At 41.4% G+C, this 19,286-nt stretch overlaps 1 protein-coding gene across 1 annotated transcript in view; it reads left to right on the forward strand.

The window, feature by feature from the left end:
* The first annotated feature begins 8,778 nt into the window (after positions 1 to 8,778).
* The window catches only part of CRYL1 (crystallin lambda 1), a 229,746-nt gene continuing 219,238 nt past the window's right edge, over positions 8,779 to 19,286 (forward strand). Inside the window, exon 1 of the mRNA XM_010593935.3 lies at positions 8,779 to 8,931. Coding sequence (XP_010592237.1) covers positions 8,891 to 8,931 — 41 coding nt within the window. The 5' untranslated portion in view covers positions 8,779 to 8,890. The remainder of the gene's footprint in view (positions 8,932 to 19,286) is intronic.

The following is a 19,286-nucleotide window of genomic DNA, read 5'->3' on the forward strand; positions in this document are numbered from 1 at the left end:
ACCCACTTTGTACAAAAGAAGACAAATTTTAGAAACCTAACTTAAACTGTGGAAACCCTGGTGGCATAGTGGTTAAGTGCTATAGCTGCTAACCAAAAGGTCGGCAGTTTGCATTCACCAGGCACTTCTTGGAAACTCTATGGGGCAGTTCTACTCTGTCCTATAGGGTCGCTATGAGTCAGAATCGACTTGAAGGCAGTGGGTTTTAACTTAAATTGTGGCTCTCATACTGTTGGATCAAAGCAATGACACCATTAAAACCACTACCAACAAATCACTTAAGGTGCCTCTACTGCTCCTACAAAAGAAAATGGTACGCACCTTTGCAGAATCCAAAACATTGAAATATTACAAAGCATCTTCTCTGACCAAAAGGCCATAAAAGCAGAAATCAATAACAGAAAAATCAGGGAAAAGAAATCAAATACTTGGAAACTGAACAATACCCTGCTCAAAAAAGACTGGGTTATAGAAGACATTAAGGAGGGAATAAAGAAATTCATAGAATGCAACGAGACTCAAAACACTTCCTATCAAAACCTCTGGGACACAGCGAAAGCAGGGCTCAGAGGTCAATTTATATCGATAAATGCACACATACATAAAGAACAAAGAGCCAAAATCAGAGAACTGTCCCTATAACTTGAACAAATAGAAAGGGAGCAACAAAAGAATCCAGCAGGCACCAGAAGAAAACAAATAATAAAATTAGAGCAGAATTAAATGAATTAGAGAACAGAAAAACAATTGAAAAAATTAACAAAGCCAAAAGCTGGTTCTTTGAAAAAATTAATAAAATTGATAAACCATTGGCCAGACTGACTAAAGAAATACAGGAAAGGAAACAAATAACCCGAATAAGAAACGAGATGGGCCACATCACAACAGACCCAACTGAAATTAAAAGAATCATATCAGACTACTACAAAAAATTGTACTCTAACAAATTTTAAAACCTAGAAGAAATGGATGAATTCCTAGAAACGCACTAACTACCTAAACTAACACAATCAGAAGCAGAACAACTAAATAGACCCATAACAAAAAAAGAGATTGAAAAGGCAATCAAAAAACTCCCAACAAAAAAAAAAGTCCTGGCCCGGACGGCTTCACTGCAGAGTTATACCAATCTTTCACAGAAGAGTTAACACCACCACTACTAAAGGTATTTCAAAGCATAGAAAAGCATGGAATACCACCTAACTGATTATATGAAGCCACCATATCCCTGATACCAAACCTAGGTAAAGACACCACAAAAAAAGAAAATTACCGAACTATATCCCTCGTGAACATAGATGCAAAAACCCTCAACAAAATTCTAGCCAATAGATTTCAACAACATATCAAAAAAATAATCCACCATGACCAAGTGGGATATATACCAGGTAGGCAAGGTTGCTTCAATATTAGAAAAACCATTAATGTAATCCACCATATAAATAAAAGACAAAAACCACATGATCTTATCAATTGATGCAGAAAAGGCATTTGACAAAGTCCAACACCCATTCATGAAAACAGGAATAGAAGGAAAATTCCTCAACATAATAAAGGTCGTTTATACAAAGCCAACAGCCAACATCATCTTAAAAGGAGAGAGCCTGAAAGTATTTCCCTTGAGAATGGGAACAAGACAAGGATGCCCTTTATCACCGCTCTTATTCAACATTGTGCTGGAGGTCCTAGCCAGAGCACTTAGGCTAGACAAAGAAATAAAGGGCATCTGGATTGGCAAGGAAGAAGTAAAATTATCTCTATTTGCAGACGACATGATCTTATACACAGAAAACCCTAAGGAATCCTCCAGAAAACTATGAAGCTAATAAAAGAGTACAGCAGAGTTTCAGGTCACAAGATAAACATACAAAAATCAGCTGGATTCTTCTACACCGAAGAAGAAATCACCAAATCAATGTCATTCACAGTAGCCCCCGAGAAGATAAAATATTTAGGAATAAATCTTACCAAAGATGTAAAAAGGCCTATACAAAGAAAACTCCAAGATACTATTCCAAGAAACTAAAAGTGACCTATGTAAGTGGAAAAACATCCTTACTCATGGGTAAGAAGAACTTAACATTGTAAAAATGTCTATTCTACCAAAAACCATCTGTATATACAATGCACTTCTGATCCAAATTCCAACGACATTTTTTAATGTGATGAAGAAAAAAATCACCAACTTCATATGTAAAGCGTTACTGAAAAAGAACAAGGTGGGAGGCCGCACTCTACCTGATTTTAGAACATATTATACAGCCACAGTAGTCAAAACAGTCTGGTACTGGTACAACAACAGGCACATAGACCAATGGAACAGAATTGAGAACCCAGATATAAATCCATCCACATATGAGCAGCTGATATTTGACAAAGGCCCAGTGTCAGTTAATTGGGGAAAAGATAGTCTTTTTAACAAACGGTGCTGCCATAACTGGATGTTGTTGTTGTTGTTGTGTTGTTAGGTACCGTCCAGTCAGTTCTGATCCATAGCGACCCTATGCACAACAGAACGAAACTGCCCGGTCCTGCGCCATCCTTACAATCGTTGTTATGCTTGAGCTCATTGTTGCAGCCACTGTGTCAATCCACCTTGTTGAGGATCTCCCTCTTTTCCCATGATCCTGTACTCTGCCAAGCATGATGTCCTTCTCCAGGGACTCATCCCTCCTAACAACACGTCTAAAGTATATAAGACGCAGTCTCACCATCCTGGCCTCTAAGGAGCATTCTGGCCACACTTCTTCCAAGACAGATTTGTTCATTCTTTTGGCAGTCCATGGTATATTCAATATTCTTCGCCAACACCACAATTCAAAGGCGTCAACTCTTCTTCAGTCTTCCTTATTCATTGTCCAGCTTTCACATGCATATGATGTGACTGAAAATACCATGGCTTGGGTCTGGCTCACCTTAGTCTTCAGGGTGACATCTTTGCTCTTCAACACTTTGAAGAGGTCCTTTGCAGCAGATTTGCCCAATGCAAAGCGTCTTTTGATTTCTTGACTGCTGCTTCCGTGGCTGTTGATTGTGGAGCCAAGTAAAATGAAATCCTTGACAACTTCAATCTTTTCTCCGTTTATCATGATGTTGCTCATTGGTCCAGTTGTGAGGATTTTTGTTTTCTTTATGTTGAGGTGTAATCCATACTGAAGGCTGTGGTCTTTGATCTTCATAGCGTTTTAGGTCCTCTTCACTTTCAGCAAGCAAGGTTGTGTCATCTGAATAATGCAGGTTGTTAATGATTCTTCCTCCAATCCTGATGCCCTGTTCTTCTTCATATAGCCCAGCTTCTCGTATTATTTGTTCAACATACAGATTAAATAGGTATGGTGAAAGAATACAACCCTGACGCACCTTTCCTTACTTTAAACCAATCAGTATCTCCTTGTTCTGTCCAAACAACTGCCTCTTGATCTATGTAAAGGTTCCTCATGAGCACAATTAGGTGTTCTGGAATTCCCATTCTTCACAATGTTATCCATAGTTTGTTATGATCCACACAGTCGAATGCCTTTGCATAGTCAATAAAACACAGGTAAACATCCTTCTGGTATTCTCTGCTTTCAGCCAGGATCCATCTGACATCAGCAATGATATCCCTGGTTTCACATACTCTCCTGAAACCAGCCTGAATTTCTGGCAGTTCCCTGTCTATATACTGCTGCAGCCATTTTTGAATAATCTTCAGCAAAATTTTGCTTGCATGTGATATTAATGATATTGTTCTATAATTTCCACATTTGGTTGGATCACCTTTCTTGGGAATAGGCATAAATACGGATCTCTTCCAGTCAGTTGGCCAGGAAGCTGTCTTCCATATTTCTTGGCATAGACGAGTGAGCACCTCCAGTGCTGCATCTGTTTGTTGAAACATCTCAATTGATATGCTATCAATTCCTGGAGCCTTGTTTTTTGCCAATGCCTTCAGAGCAGCTTGGACTTCTTCCTTCAGTACCATTGGTTCCTGATCATATGCCACCTCTTGAAATGGTTGAAGATCAACTAATTCTTTTTGGTATAATGACCCTGTGTATTCCTTCCATCTTCTTTCGATGCTTCCTGCATCATTTAATATTTCCCCCATGGAATCCTTCACTATTGCAACTTGAGGGTTGAATTTTTTCTTCAGTTCTTTCAGCTTGAGAAACGCCGAGTGTGTTCTTCCCTTTTGGTTTTCCCTCTCCAGCTCTTTGCACAGGTCATTATAATACTTTACTTTGTCTTCTCAAGACGCCCTTTGAAATCTTCAGTTATTTTACTTCATCAATTCTTCCTTTTGCTTTAGATGCTCAACACTCAAGAGCAAGTTTCAGAGTCTCCTCTGACATCCATCTTGGTCTTTTATTTTTTTCCTATCTTTTCAGTGACTTCTTGCTTTCTTCATGGATGATGTCCTTGATGTCATTCCACAACTCGTTTCGTCTGCGGTCACTAGTGTTCAATGCATCAAATCTATTCTTGAGATGGTCTCTAAATTCAGGTGGGATATACTCAAGGTCATATCTTGGCTCTCGTGGACTTGCTTGGATTTTCTTTAGTTTCAGCTTGAATTTGCATATGAGCAATGATGGTCTGTTCCACAGTCGGCCCCTGGCCTTGTTCTGACTGATGATATTGAGCTTTTCGATTGTCTCTTTCAACTGGTGTAGTCAATTTGATTTCTGTGTGTTCCATCTGGTGAGGTCCATGTGTATAGTCGCCGTTTATGTTGGTGAAAGAAGGTATTTGCAATGAAGAGGTCGTTGGTCCTGCAAAACTCTATCATTCGATCTCCAGCATTGTTTCTATCACCAAGGCCATATTTTCCAACTACTGATCCTTCTTCTTTGTTTCCAACTTTTGCATTCCAATTGCCAGTAATATTCAATGCATCTTGATTGCATGTTGGATCAATTTCAGACTGTAGCAGCTGATAAAAATCTTCTATTTCTTCATCTTTGGCCCTAGTGGTTGGTGCGTAAATTTGAATAATAGTCGTATTAACTGGTCTTCCTTGTAGGCATATGGATATTATCCTATCACTTACAGGGTTGTACTTCAGGAGAGATATTGAAACGTTCTTTTTGACGATGAATGCAACACCATTCCTCTTCAAGTTGTCATTCCCAGCATAGTAGACTATATGATTATCCAATTCAAAATGGCCAATACCAGTCCATTTAAGCTCACTAATGCCTAGGATATCGATGTTTATGTGTTCCATTTCATTTTTGATGATTTCCAATTTTCCGAGATTCATACTTTGTACATTCCAGGTTCCAATTATTAATGGATGTTTGCAGCTGTTTCTTCTCATTTTGAGTTGTGCCACATCAGCAAATGAAGGTCCCGAAAGCTTTACTCCATCCACATCATTAAGGTCGACTCTACTTTGAGGAGGCAGCTCTTTCCCAGTCATCTTTTGAGTGCCTTCCAACCTGGGAGGCTCATCTTCCAGCATTATATCAGACAATGTTCCACTGCTATTCATAAGGTTTTCACTGGCTAATGCTTCTCAGAAGTAGACTGCCGGGTCCTTCTTTCTAGTCTGTCTTAGTATGGGTCCTATTTCTTTTTTTTTTTTTTGCAGATGGATATCCAGTTATGCCAGGTCCTTCTTCCTAGTCTAAGACAGAATAGGATGAAGGACCTGGCATAACTGGATATCCACCTGCAAAAAAATGAAACAGGACCCATACCTCACACCACGCACAAAAACTAACTCCAAATGGATCAAAGACCTAAACATAAAGTCTAAAACAATAAAGATCGTGGAAGAAAAAATAGGGACAACGTTAGGAGACCTAATACAAGGCATAAACAGAATACAAAACATTACTAAAAATGATGAAGACAAACCAGATAACTGCGAACTCCTAAAAATCAAACACCTATGCTCATCCAAAGACTTCACCAAAAGAGTAAAAAGACCACCTATAGACGGGAAAAAATTTTCAGCTACGACATCTCCGACCAGCGTCTGAGCTCTAAAATCTACATGATTCTGCTAAAACTCAACCACAAAAAGACAAATAGCCCAATTAAAAACTGGGCAAAGGATATGAACAGGTACTTCACTAAAGAAGACATTCAGGTGGCTAACAGATACATGAGGAAATGCTCTTGATCATTAGCCATTAAGAGATATGCAAATTAAAAGTACAATAAGATTCCCTCTCACTCCAACAAGGTTGGCATTAATCCAAAAAACACAAAATAATAAATGTTGGAGAGGATGTGGGGAGATCGGCACACTTATACACTGCTGGTGGGAATGTAATGGTACAACCACTTTGAAAATCAATTTGGCATTTCCTTAAAAAGCTAGAAATAGAACTACCATATGACCCAGCAGTCCCACTCCTTGGAATACCTCCTACAGAAATAAGAGCCTTTACAAGAACAGATATATGCACACCCATGTTTATTGCAGCACTGTTTACAATAGCAAACAGATGGAAGCAACCAAGGTGTTCATCAACGGATGAATGAATAAATAAATTATGGTATATTCACACAATGGAACACTACACATCGATAAAGAACAGTGAGGAATCTGTGAAACATTTCATAGCATGGCGGAACCTGGAAGGCATTATGCTGAGTGAAATTAGTTGCAAAAGGTCAAGTATTGTATAAGACCACTATTATAAGATCTTGAGAAACAGTTTAAACTGAGAAGAATACATTCATTTGTGGTTACGAGAGGGGGAGGGAGGGAGGGTGGGAGAGGTTTATTTACTTATTAGATAGTAGATAAGAACTACTTTAGGTGAAGGGAAGGACAGCACTCAATACAGGGGAGGTCAGCACAATTGGACTAAACCAAAAGCAAATAAGTTTCCTGAATAAACTGAATGTTTCGAAGGCCAGCAAAGTAGGGAAAGGGGTTTGGGGACTATGGCTTCAGGGGACATCTAAGTCAATGGGCAAAATAAAATCTATTAAGAAAACATTCTGCATCACACTTTGAAGAGTGGCGTCTGGGGTCTTAAACGCTAGCTAAGTGGCCATCTAAGATGCATCAATGAGCCTCAACCCACCTGGAAAAAGGAGAATGAAGAACACCAAAGCTCACAAGGTAATTATGAGCCCAAGAGACAGAAAGGGCTACATGAACTAGAGACTACATCACCCTGAGACCAGAAGAACTAGATGGTGCCCAGCCACAACTGATGATTGCCCTGACAGGGAACACAACAGAGAACCCCTGAGGGATTAGAAGAACAGTGGGATGCAGATCCCAAAGTCTCATAAAAAGATCAGACTTAATGTTCTGACTGAGACTAGAAGGACCCCTGGCCGTCTTGGTCCCCAAACCTTCTGTTGGCCCAGGACAGGAACCGTTTCCGAAGCCAACTCATCAGACATGAATTGGACTGGACAATGGATTGGAGAAAGATGCTGATGAGGAGCGAGCTACTTGCATCAGGTGGACACTTGAGGCTATGTTGGCATCTCCTGCCTGGAGGGTAGATGGAAGGGTAGAGGGGGTTAGAAACTGGCAAAATGGTCACGAAAAGAGAGACTGGAAGGAGGGAGTGGGCTGACTCATTAGGGGGAAAGTAAATGGGAGTATGAGTATGAAGTAAAAATTATTTTAAAAAGTGGTGCGCGTTTTTGTCACAGATGAGTAAACAAATTCAGGACGGGGCTAGATGCTCATGGAGCTAGATACACTCAAATATCGTAAAAAATAATATTATGCGTACACGTGTATGATTTAGAAGCAGAAACTCCGCCTTCTTGAACCGAACGAAACACGTTTTCGAGAAAAACAAGGTCCTGCGGACTCCCGGGATCCCTCCCAGATAGATCATTCTCTGACGTGGGTTCTCAGCTGGGGCTCGTTGTGGATGTGTGTGACTGCACCGAGTGTCAGCCCCTGGGTTGGTTCTGGGATCGGCAAGAATCCTAGAGATTTCCCTAAGAACAAAACGTCCAATCTTACAGGGGCTAAAGCCTGATTTTGGCTCCCGCGGCAAAGACCACAATTTTCACTCCAATGGCTCCTTCCTTACTCCGCAGTTGGTCACCAGGTGGCTCCAAGGAACCAAAGCCACTGGCACGGGAAGTGGCCTGCCAAACTGCCAGCGGGTCTTGGCTATTTCCGATCCGCAGTTCCGAGGCGCGGTAAGCAAGAGAGGAACGGTATCTGCTGGTGGCCCGGCCCCCTCCATCCCTCCCCGGGAGTCCTTCCGGGTGGGTACGGCTGTCTCATAAGAGGAACCGGGATGATCCAAGACCCGCGCTGGACTCTAAATCCCGGGCCCGGCCGACCTCCACCAGCTGCGACCAGAGGGCGCTTCCAAGCCGCAGCCAGGGCTTCTGGGCATGCGCAGATTCCTTTCTCCCATGGCGCCCTCCGGGGTTAAATGGGTAGCCGGGGACTTGTATTTGCCAGCTCTCCCAACCTGGCAAGACAGGACTTTCAGCATAGCCTAGGGCCTGCGCAAGTCCCGTCCACCAGGAAACGGAAGAACTCCAAGCTCTGGCTGTCTTTCTTCACCAGCTGCACAAACGGCCAGCTGGTCGACCCCACTCCCCTCGCCAGAAACGTTTTTGTCAGAAGTGTTTCTGGTCTCTCCACTGTCCATCCCAAATTTTGAATCTAGGTGGCCCGTTTCCCAGTCAGCAGCACCGCCCCTGCCGGCCGATCCAGGCGGTGTGCCCGGGACGGAAGGTGCTGCCGTCGGTCCCGCCCAATCGCCTGCCGACTTGGTGGCCTGCCCACCCAGACCCCAGCCTATCGAGGACACTCTCGTCGTTCCTGTGCGTCAGGGGCGAGGCCTCCGACTTGGGCCCTGCCCTCTGGAGCGCTGGTCCGCCCGCCGCCTAGGGAGAGCTAGGTTCGTACCGGGCCCGCAGGTCTCGGAGCCGCGGACGTGGGCTACGGAGGTCCGGTATGGCTTCGCCGCGGGACGGCGGTGTGGTGATTTTGGGCAGGTAAACGGTCCGATGCCCCGCACCTGTGCCCCGGGCGCCGTGGCAGGATCCAGGCGGGTTAGGACCTCTGTTTTCCCCGGGATGGGCGACGGCGCTAGCCACTCCCCCTTCCTCTGATCTGCTCTAGCCGCCTGCAGCCTACCGCTGGAACCGCGGAGACCGGACCGGTGTGGGCCGGTGGTCGGAGGTGTCCGGGGCAACACCAGCTTCTCCACGCACACTGACTGGAGTTGCGTGTGCCCCAGTTGGTGCAGATCCACAACGACGGTGCCGGCTGAAGTTTGATATCCAGATCGATGAATTAACTGGACGATGCCAGTCATAAGAGCAAGTGCTTACAAAAACGCATACATTATGTATTGACTAATGTCTTTCGGCAACAATTCTACAAGAATTGTGTGCTTGTCATTTCCATTTTACGAATGAGAAAACCGAAATCTAGCAGTTTACCCAAGGGCACTGTCAGTGGGTGACAGAGCAGGGACTCAAGCCCGGCAGTGCGGGCCCACCCGTACCCCGAGGCAGAGGCTGCGCCGGGGGGGGGGGAGGGGGGCGGCCGAAGGGGCTGTTTCCTGTCCCTGGGAGTGGACAGCAGTGTGTAGACTGCAGGGCTGGAGCAGGTGCCCAGAGAACACACAAGGGGATTCCTAACTCCCAGAAGAGCCGCATTTCCAGAGGAGAAACGTTGGCGCCCAAAGAATTTGCCATGTTTTGACAGTATAGTAGTCTAAATTCTATCCTGGTAGATTTCTTTGTGCACCCACCCACTCTTTTAAAACTCCTATTATTTCCATTTTTTTTAAGAGCATTTATCTGTACCTTCCAATTGATAGCTATCACAGCTATCTTTCAAGGTATTAGTAGTTAGATGCCACTTTTTTATGACTGCTTTATGAACTTTTATGCCATTGGCTTGCCTAGCCTTCCCCCAGATCAGTTTACAACCCGGTCTGAAGGACCGTTCCTGTGAAGGAAGGGTCAGGGTGTGTTCTGTCAGTTTTCTTTGGCTCCCAGAGCAGTGGAAACTGTGACTTTGTCCTTTCTAGGCACATGGGTGCCTGTGGTTGTATAGTAAATGCACTTTGTCCAGCAGTTATGGTAATTTTTTATGTCTGTCTTGCATTCTGGTTGTCAAGGGTCAAGGTCTAGAGTTTTGTATATCTGCCATCATGCCTGGGAGTAGTGCCCTGGACCTAATAGACCTTAAGTTTTAAGTTCGTTGTAGTTGTCTGGTGGTTTAAGTTTCCAGCTCTGAAAGGAGGGTAGTCACGGTCGTTTGAGAAGGAGCTGCGATGGCAGAGTCAGTTTATTTCTGATTCTTTGAGTGAAGCTGACAAGGAATTAAAAATATGTTCACAAACTTTAATGACCACAGAAGTTACCTGCCCTGAACTTGTTTCTTTATTTTCTGGTGTGGAAATCCTGTCTATGCCCACACGATCAACACCTCAACAGACACCCATTTCTGCTTTTGGGGTAGTGCTAGCTTCATCCACCCCTCCATCCTGCCGTCTCTCTTTCTTGGTTCTTTAGGTGATCCCAAAGAACACCCATTAAAAAAAAATGGAGCTGGGGAATGTAAATTAAATTGCTAAAACCTTATTGATTTCATTCTTGGATTTCAACAGATCAAAATGTGCATCTTTCAGATTTAAGGAGCTTATTGGCCCATTGGAAACCCCGGTGGCGTAGTGGTTAAGTGCTACGGCTGCTAACCAAAGGGTTGGCAGTTCCAATCCGCCAGACGCTCCTTGGAAGCTCTATGGGGCAGTTCTATTCTGTCCTACAGGGTCGCAATGAGTCGGAATCGACTTGATGGCAGTGGGTTTGGTTTTATTGGCCCATTGGTTTTCTATCTAATTAGTTTCCAGATTCCCTCTTAAAAACTTGCCAGAAATAGAGTCTATATTTAATTCTTTTCCACAGATCTTTTCCCAAAGGCCACTCTTCCTCAGGACATATAGCTTTTCTATGAGCATATCTCCAGAATAGCGGGCTTGATAGGATAAGGGTGTGTTTTTGAAGAATTAAGAGAAGAGAGAAAACACTGCCTTGGATCTAGGGCCAAAAAAAAAAAAAAAACCACAAACCCGTTGCCATGAAGTCCATTTCAGCTCATAGCCACCCTGTAGAATAGAGTAGAACTGCCCCATAGGGTTGCTAAGACTGTAAATCTTTACAGAAGCGGACTGCCACATCTTTTCCCCACAGAGCAGCTGGTAGGTTGGAACTGCAGACCTTTCAGTTAGCAGATGAGTGCTTAATCACTGCACCACCAGGGCTCCTTCTATCTAGGGTCGTAGGAGCATAAACAGAGGGAAAATCTGGTAATGACAGCTTTGAAAAATGGGGGCAGAAATGGCTCATTAGACTAGTGTTCTTTTTTTTTTTTTTTTCCGCCATGTTAGCCTTAATACTTTTTTTTTTTTAATACTTCTACCCAAGAACTTACCTTTATATAACAACTTTATTTCTGAATAACTGAAATATACATTATGTTTATACTGTATTGTGTTTGTACAGTATATCCAAGTTCTAAGCATTGAGCTTGTTTAACACAGGAACCTGTCTTGTGAAGAGGAACTACGTTGCACATATTCCTTATGCCTGGCTTTCCTGCCTCCACTTTTCCAGAGCAAACTCCTTCAGGACTGAGCTCAGGGATCATCTTGTCCAGGAAAAATTCTACTTTTGTGGCCTTCTCTTCTAGAGTAGAAGCTCCTCGAGGGTAGACATTTTTGTCACTGGTTGTATACCCACTATTGTTGGTCCTAGTAGATTGATGTTGGAATGTTCATAACAGAGATTACATTTTTATACTGATGTGTAGTGTGAAAGGCTTGCTAAATGTTGGTTTATATCAATGCAGCCTATGAGGTAGAACCTCCTTCACTTTTTTGATTCTAAAATTTTACTTTGGGGAGACTTATGTGTACTTTTCGTAAGAAATTTTCTGACGCAGTAATTTTCTTCTGATACCGTAGCCAGTTTCCGCCTAATTTTTTCTTACACACACACTGCAAACCCTAGGGTGCTCCAGTCACCTGAGTCAGCTTAAACACTAAAAGTTTCCTTCCTGGGAAATATTTAATAGCGCTTATTGGCAAATTTCCCACAGCTGACTCAGATCAAATGTGTAGGAACATCCTTGCTTCAACCTTTAGCCAGTAAATAAGTAGCTGCCCAGAAAATAAGTAAAAATCAATATACTTTAAAAAGTAGTTTCAGTCCAGTTGCCATCAAGTGAACTCTGACTCATGGCAATTCCATGTGTGTCAGAGTAGAACTGTGCTCCACAGAGTTTTCAATGACTGATTTTTTTGGAAGTAGGTTAGAGTAGATGTATTCAAAGCTAAGTGGCATTAATGATAAAACTGGAGTGGATCCCTAGTGTATTGCTGCTATATAATTGGGTAAGTGTTCATCTGAATTAGCCTTTTGTAGTACCAATTCAGATTTATGAATTTAGAAGTTGTAGGGATATCAGAATCATCTCTGCTGGCCATCTGGCACTATGGTCAAACTCCTATCCACTATGCCACCAGGGTTTCCCTCGTAGATTGTAAAGGCCTTAAATTATCTATATCACCTGCTCCCACTATACCATCCCCAGGCACCTAGGGCTCAGAAAAAAAATTAATTTAAGATGTCACAGGCTCTAAGAACAGGAAACTAATCATATTTGGGCCTCACGTAATGTGGTTTTGGGGTTAAGAAAGCTAATAGAAGCCAAGGTGGCTAACTTTCCAACTCTGGAGATGTACAGTCTCTGATCTCTCTGTACCTCTCTCTGCATATCTGCTTTAGATTCTCCCTCTCCTTCTCTTCCTCATTCCCACATTTGCTCACTTTCCTGTCTCCCCTGCTTCTTTATCTTGCACATTGCTGCCAACCCTAACATTATAATCTTTCAGCTCCATATCCGTTACTGACTTATTACAAAGCAACCAAACGAAACCCATTGCTGTTGAGTAGATTCGGAATAATAGTGAACATATGGGACAGAGTAGAACTGCCCCATAGGGTTTCCAAGACTATGATTATAAGCTCGGCTGCTACCCAAAAGAAAGATAGTTCGAATCTACCAGCTGCTTCTTGGAAATCCTGTGGGACAGTTCTACTCTGTCCTATAGTGTTACCATGAGTCAGAATCGACTTGACAGCAACGTTGTTTTGAAATCTTCACGGAAGCATACTGCCACATCTTTCTCCTGCGGAGGGGCTGGTGGGTTTGAACCTCTGACCTTTTGGTTAGCAGCTGAGTGCTTAACCAATGTGCCACCAGGGCTCCTTTGACTTATTGTAGTTTCTGTATTTTAGGTCCAGTTGTCAGGAGAGGAAATCTAGTAGGCTGGCTCCTCTATTCAAGCCAGGCTACAGGTATCACAGGTTGCTGGTAAGCCAGTAGAGTGGCTGTGTTGGATCAGGTGTCCACTTCATGTTCAGTCATCTGTGATCAAGTATGTGGAAGGAGGGGAAGGAAGCAGTAGATGGTTACCCAAGAGTCTTCTTTCCAGGATGTTGGGTCTCTAAAGGAACATGGTAATACAGGCAATGAAACCTAGTACAGTAAAAATAAATCTAATGTCTTTAATGCCTGTTACACTATGGTCCGGGTTTGGTTTGGTTTTGGTTATATGCCATATATCTAATTCTCCCCAAACTTTTTTGTTATGAAAATTCTGTAACACACAGAATAGTTGAAAAGAACGGAAAAAAGTTCACCCACATACCCACCCCTGTATTTAAGAATTAAAAAAAATTTGCTCTATTTTCTTTATATGTATATAACTTATTTAACCAATTCTAAGTATTAAATTGTATAGTTTTAATTTTTTTCCAATATAAATTCTAGTGTGAGTGGATATCTTTATGTACCGCTTATATTAACCAAAGATAAATTATAGAGGTAAAATTCCTAGGTCAAATTGCTATAGAAACGTGTAATTTTGACTCACACTGCAAGACTGCCTTCCAGAAAGTTTATGCAAATTTATATTCTCCCCAATAGTATGTGAGTGCCTGTCTTAGTCATCCACCTCAAGTGGATGGCTTTAACAAAGAGAATTTTATTCTCTCACAGTCCAGTAGGCTAAAAGTCCGAATTCAGGGCACCAGCTCCAAAGGAAGACTTTATCTCTCTGTCAGCCCTGGACGAAGGTCCTTGTCATCAGTCTTCCCTTGGTCTGGAAGCATCTCAGCACAGAAACCTCAGGTCCAAAGGATGTGGTCTGCTCCTGGTGCTGCTTTCTTGGTGGTATGAGGTTCCCCTGTCTTTCTGCTCGCTTCTCTCTTTTATATCTCAAAGAGATTGGTTTAAAACACTATCTAAACTTGTATATCTCATCAGTATAACTGTCAGTAATCTATCTCATTTCATAATAGTCATAGGATTTACAACACATAGGGAAATCACATAAAATGGTGGACAATCACACAATACTAGGACTCATGGCCCAGCTAAGTTGACAGATGTTTTGGGGGGACACAATTCAATCCATGACAGTGCCCATATCCGCATAACTTCACCAACAGTAAGCATTATCAATTTTTGTAATCTCTGCTATTCTGATGTAAATGTTATTTAGACTAACGCAGTAGAATATGTTTTCAAGTTAGTTTGGTATTGCCTGTTCACATTCTTTACCCAAGTCTCCCCTCCCCACCTAGCTTATTTGATATGTTCATCTTTTTCTTTTGAACTTGTAGGAATTTTTGCATATTTATATATTATGAATATTATTTCATTTTGGACATTTGTCTTGTTTTTTTTTTTTTTTGAGCCATAAAGAAAGTTATTCAGATCAGTTAATTTATTTGACAACCAATTTTAAAACTTGAGGACCATGTTTTTATAACACCATGTTGGGGTATGATGAAAAGGTTGGAAACTACTGCACTAGTGTAAATATTATCCTTACCTCTGTACACTTGTGAATTCATGGATGAAGAAACTAAGGTCCTCTTGGTGATGTGACTTACTACCGTACAACAGATTGTGGGCTGGCTGCAAGTTGCTTTTAATATTCTGAGTAGAACTGGAAAACTGAAGATTGAAAGAGAAGTGAAACCTAGTTCAACCATCCACCCCGTGTTTGATGCCAACATCCCTGCCAAGTGGTTGCCCTGCCTCTATTCTGATATTTCCAGTTCCAAGGATTTGCTACCTGTCTGACTATCACCTCAGTAAAACCGATAAGAGTGCTCAGAAATGGGACCTGCCTTTTTTGTTTTTTTTCGTGAGCAATAGCAAGCATCAGGACTGGAGCCAAGCAATGGACATAGTCGGAGGAGTTCCAGACCAAAATGTTGTACTGTCTCCTGCATTATCAGTTTCCCCTCTTCAGAGGATCATACTCTTCAGCATGCAAACATACAATTATTTCTTCTATGCTAAAATGTATCCTCCCTTTTTACCATTTCTCTCTTCAGTTTGGAAGTTATTGCCTCATTTCTCCTAAAAACTTGATAAAATTGACTATATTCTGTCTCTAGTTCCTTTCTTCCCATCCAGTCTTATTTATTCATATATTGTCTAATTTTGTATTATGGAAAAATTTAAAGCTATATAAAAGTTGAGAGAATAGTATAATGAACCCTTATCTACTTATCAGGATCCCTGGGTGACTTGACTACTAACCAAAAAATGGACAGTTCAGACCCACCCAGAGGTGCCTCAGGAGAAAGGCCTGGCAACCTGCTTCAAAAAGGTCACAACCTCGAAACCCTATGGAGCACAGTTCTACTCTGCACACATGGGGTTGCCGTGAGTTGGAATCAACTCGATGGCAACTGGTTTTTTTTTGTTTGGTTTTACCTTCCTATCATTCAGCTTCAACAATTATTAACACATGGCTAATCTAGTTTCATTTATATTCCCTTCTCTAGATTATTTGAAGCAAATCCTAGACATTGTAGCATTTCATCTGTAAATATGTCAGCATGTATGTAAAAGATAAAAAAAAGGACTCTGTTAAAATATATATAACCATAATACACATAATCATCACATGCAAAACATTAACAAAATTCCTTCATACGTTCAAATAAATGTCTCCAAATATCCAGTTAGCATTCAACATTTCCCTGGTTATCTAAAATTTTTACACTTGGTTTGATTGATTCAGGGTCCAAATAAGGTCCACACATTGCATTTGGTTGATTGTCTCTTAACTCTTTCAGTCTATGGGTTCCCCTCCCTCTTAAAAAAAAAAATTTTTTTTCTTGCAACATATTTGTTGTAAAAACCAAGTCATTTGCCCTGTAGAATTTCCCACACTCTAGACGTTTGCTGGATGTACCCCTGTGGTGTGATTTAACATGTTCCTCTGACCCCTGCATTTTCTGAAACTGGTGGTTAGATTGAGAGGCTCATTTTCTGTTAAATCAACCCCAGTCAGGCTTTCACCGATGTTTCAGATACCAGCAGGGTTACTCATAGTGGCATGTAGTAGGCACTTTAAAAATATTTTTTCAGTGAATGAGTGTGATCTTTATTTTAACCCCATGGGAAGAGGCTGCTGATATTTATTTAATATTTGTCACTAGATAATGACAGCTTTTTTTGTTACCAACAACTAACATTTATCAAGCCTCTGTGATGGTTAAGATCTATGGCTGCTAACCAAAAGTTAGGTAGTTTGAATCCACCAGCCGCTCCTTGGAAACCCTACTGGGCAGTTCTGCTGTGGCTTATAGGGTTGCTATGAGTTGGAATTGACTTGACGGCAATGGGTTTGGTTTGGTGGGTTTAACGATGTACCAGGAATGCAAAGAGCTTACCCTGTTGAACAAACAGATTTATATTGCTAACAAGCATTGCATTTTTACATCATTGTACAAACTTCACTGTATTTTTGATTCATGTTCTTAGATGTCTATGATTAAAGATAGAATAGTTTACAACAAATAATGCAAATGTTTAATTCCTTAGACCTAGAAATTAAGGTGGAATTAGGTCCTGTATTTTTATTTTCTTTTTCTCTTGTTCTCATCCACATCTGCACATGCATACACATGTGAGATGGGTGCCAGAGGCAGAATTTTTCTAGGGTTGGTCTCAGGGGAAAGGCTGTCTTGAGAAGATAGGCCCTAGGTGGGCCAAGGTTCCTTTTCAGATCTAATCCCCAGGAACACAAAGGGTCAGGGTGGCTAAGCTTGGTGAGAGACCATAGGAGTTATGGTTGATTGGGAGAGCATTACTAGGGGTAGAGGGCAAGAGGGGAGATGGAAGAATGTTAAAAAATATATTTCCAGACATTTCACCAAAGAGGATATTCAGATGGCCACCAAACACATTAAAAGATGCTCAATGTCATTAGCCATCAGAGAGATGCAAATCAAAACCAGAGTGAGATACCATTTCACTCCCTCTAGGATGGCTAAGATTAAAAAAACAGAGGATAACAAATATTGGTGAGAATATAGGGAAATTGGAATTCTTAAACATTGCTGATAGGAATGTAAAATGGTGCAGCCATTGCAGAAAACAGTGTGGCAGTTCTCAAAAAGCTAAAAATAGAACTACCATATGACCCAGCAATTCCACTGTTAGGAATATACCCAAGGAACTTGAAAGCAGTGATGCAAACAGACAGGTACACCAGTGTTCATTGCAGCGTTATTCACAATAGCCAAAAGGTGGAAACAACCCGAAATGTCCCTCAGTGGATGAATGGATGAATAAAATGTGGTATATACATGCAGTGGAATATTACTCAGCCAGAAAAAAAGAAATGAAGTCTTGATACATGCTACAACATGGATGGAACTTGAAGACATGCTAAGTGAAATAAGTCCATCGCAAAAGGACAAATTTTGTATGACTTACTTATATAAAAAGACAAGTGCAGGCAAATATATAGAACCAAAATCTATTAGTTTTTTTAGGGGCAGGAGTGAGGGAGTAAGGCAGGGTTACTGCTTATGGAGCACTGAGTTTTGATTTATGGTGATGGAAAAATAGCATTGATTAAGGGTAAGGTTTGTGCAGCCAATTAATATAATTGTTGTCAATAAGTTGTATACCTCTAAAAAGTTAGTTGGCAAATGTTGTGTGATATATTTACAATGACAACAATAACAACAAAAAGAGCAGCTGCTGAGGCTGTATATGTACAACCACATACCTCATGGGATTTAGTTTCTTAGTTTGGAGGTTCATAGTTTCATGGGACATCCCAGGTAATTGGCCTAATAATTGTGTTTAGTGCTTCTGTTTTACATCCTAGTCCATTGCGTTTGCCTGGGGTCTTAAAAGCTTTTAAGTGGCCACCCAAGGTACAACAATTGGCCTCTATGCACTTGGAGCAACACAGGAAGGAAGAAAGTCAGGAATAGAAGGAGAAAATGGAATGTTTGGCTAATTGTGTACGTAACAACTGTCTCATTTGCCATGAGACCAAAAGAACTGAATGATGCCTGGCTACCATTACTGAGCATTTTGATCAAAGACTGTATAGAAGAATCCTGGTCAAAAGGGGGAAAAATTTAGAACGTAATTTCAAGTTGTCATGGACTCAAGACTTTCTGGTGCCATGGTGGCTGGGTGAACCCCCAAATCTATTGCCCTGAGATAATTTTTAAATGTTAAGCAAAAAATATTCCCTTGAGTCTTCTTTAAACCAAATAAGAGTTTAGCTTAACTAATAAAGGATGTTGCCTTGAGCATTGTACTCTTTTAAGAATTATCTACATGGAATCAAATTGACAACATCGACTCGAAAGATTAGATAGAAGACTTAGGGGGCAGTGAGTTTATGGTTAATGGAAAAGGAACAATTTGGAAATGGAGGGTGAGAATGGTTGTACAACATGAAGAATATTATCAATGTCACTGAATTGTACAAGTAGAAATTGTTGAATTTTTGTACCTTCTGTGTGTGTTCTTAATGACAACAGCAACAAATTAAATACATTTAAAAAATACAAATATTTTCTTCTCAGCTATCGGGAAAATGCCCATTTGCCCTCTGGTGAGGCAGATAAGCCTTGCCCAAACCCAGAATTAGGCTTTTGTGGGAAAAGTTAGTGTTCATTTTTAGAAATGTAACATGCTGAATATAGATAGATATTCTTTGCATCCAGAGTCTGAGCACACAGCAAGCTAGGTAAGTTCCTGAGAGGCCTGGCTGCTAGTATGTCTTATGTCCCTGGGGAGAATTATCAAACACATTTGTTGGTACATAGATCATGAGGAAAGTTGTGCTGTATTCTTTGCTCGTGATATGTGAGGTTAAGGCTGTGATGTACTCTTCTAGGTAGGCCAGCTTGGATTTGGTGCAGTTGTAATGGGAATAGCACTGGATTTTTGAATTGAAGTTAGGCCTGATTAAGCTTTGCTTGTGTATTAGCTG

This window comes from Loxodonta africana, chromosome 23, assembly GCF_030014295.1.
Source record: "Loxodonta africana isolate mLoxAfr1 chromosome 23, mLoxAfr1.hap2, whole genome shotgun sequence".
In the NCBI taxonomy this organism is placed as follows: Eukaryota; Metazoa; Chordata; class Mammalia; order Proboscidea; family Elephantidae; genus Loxodonta; species Loxodonta africana.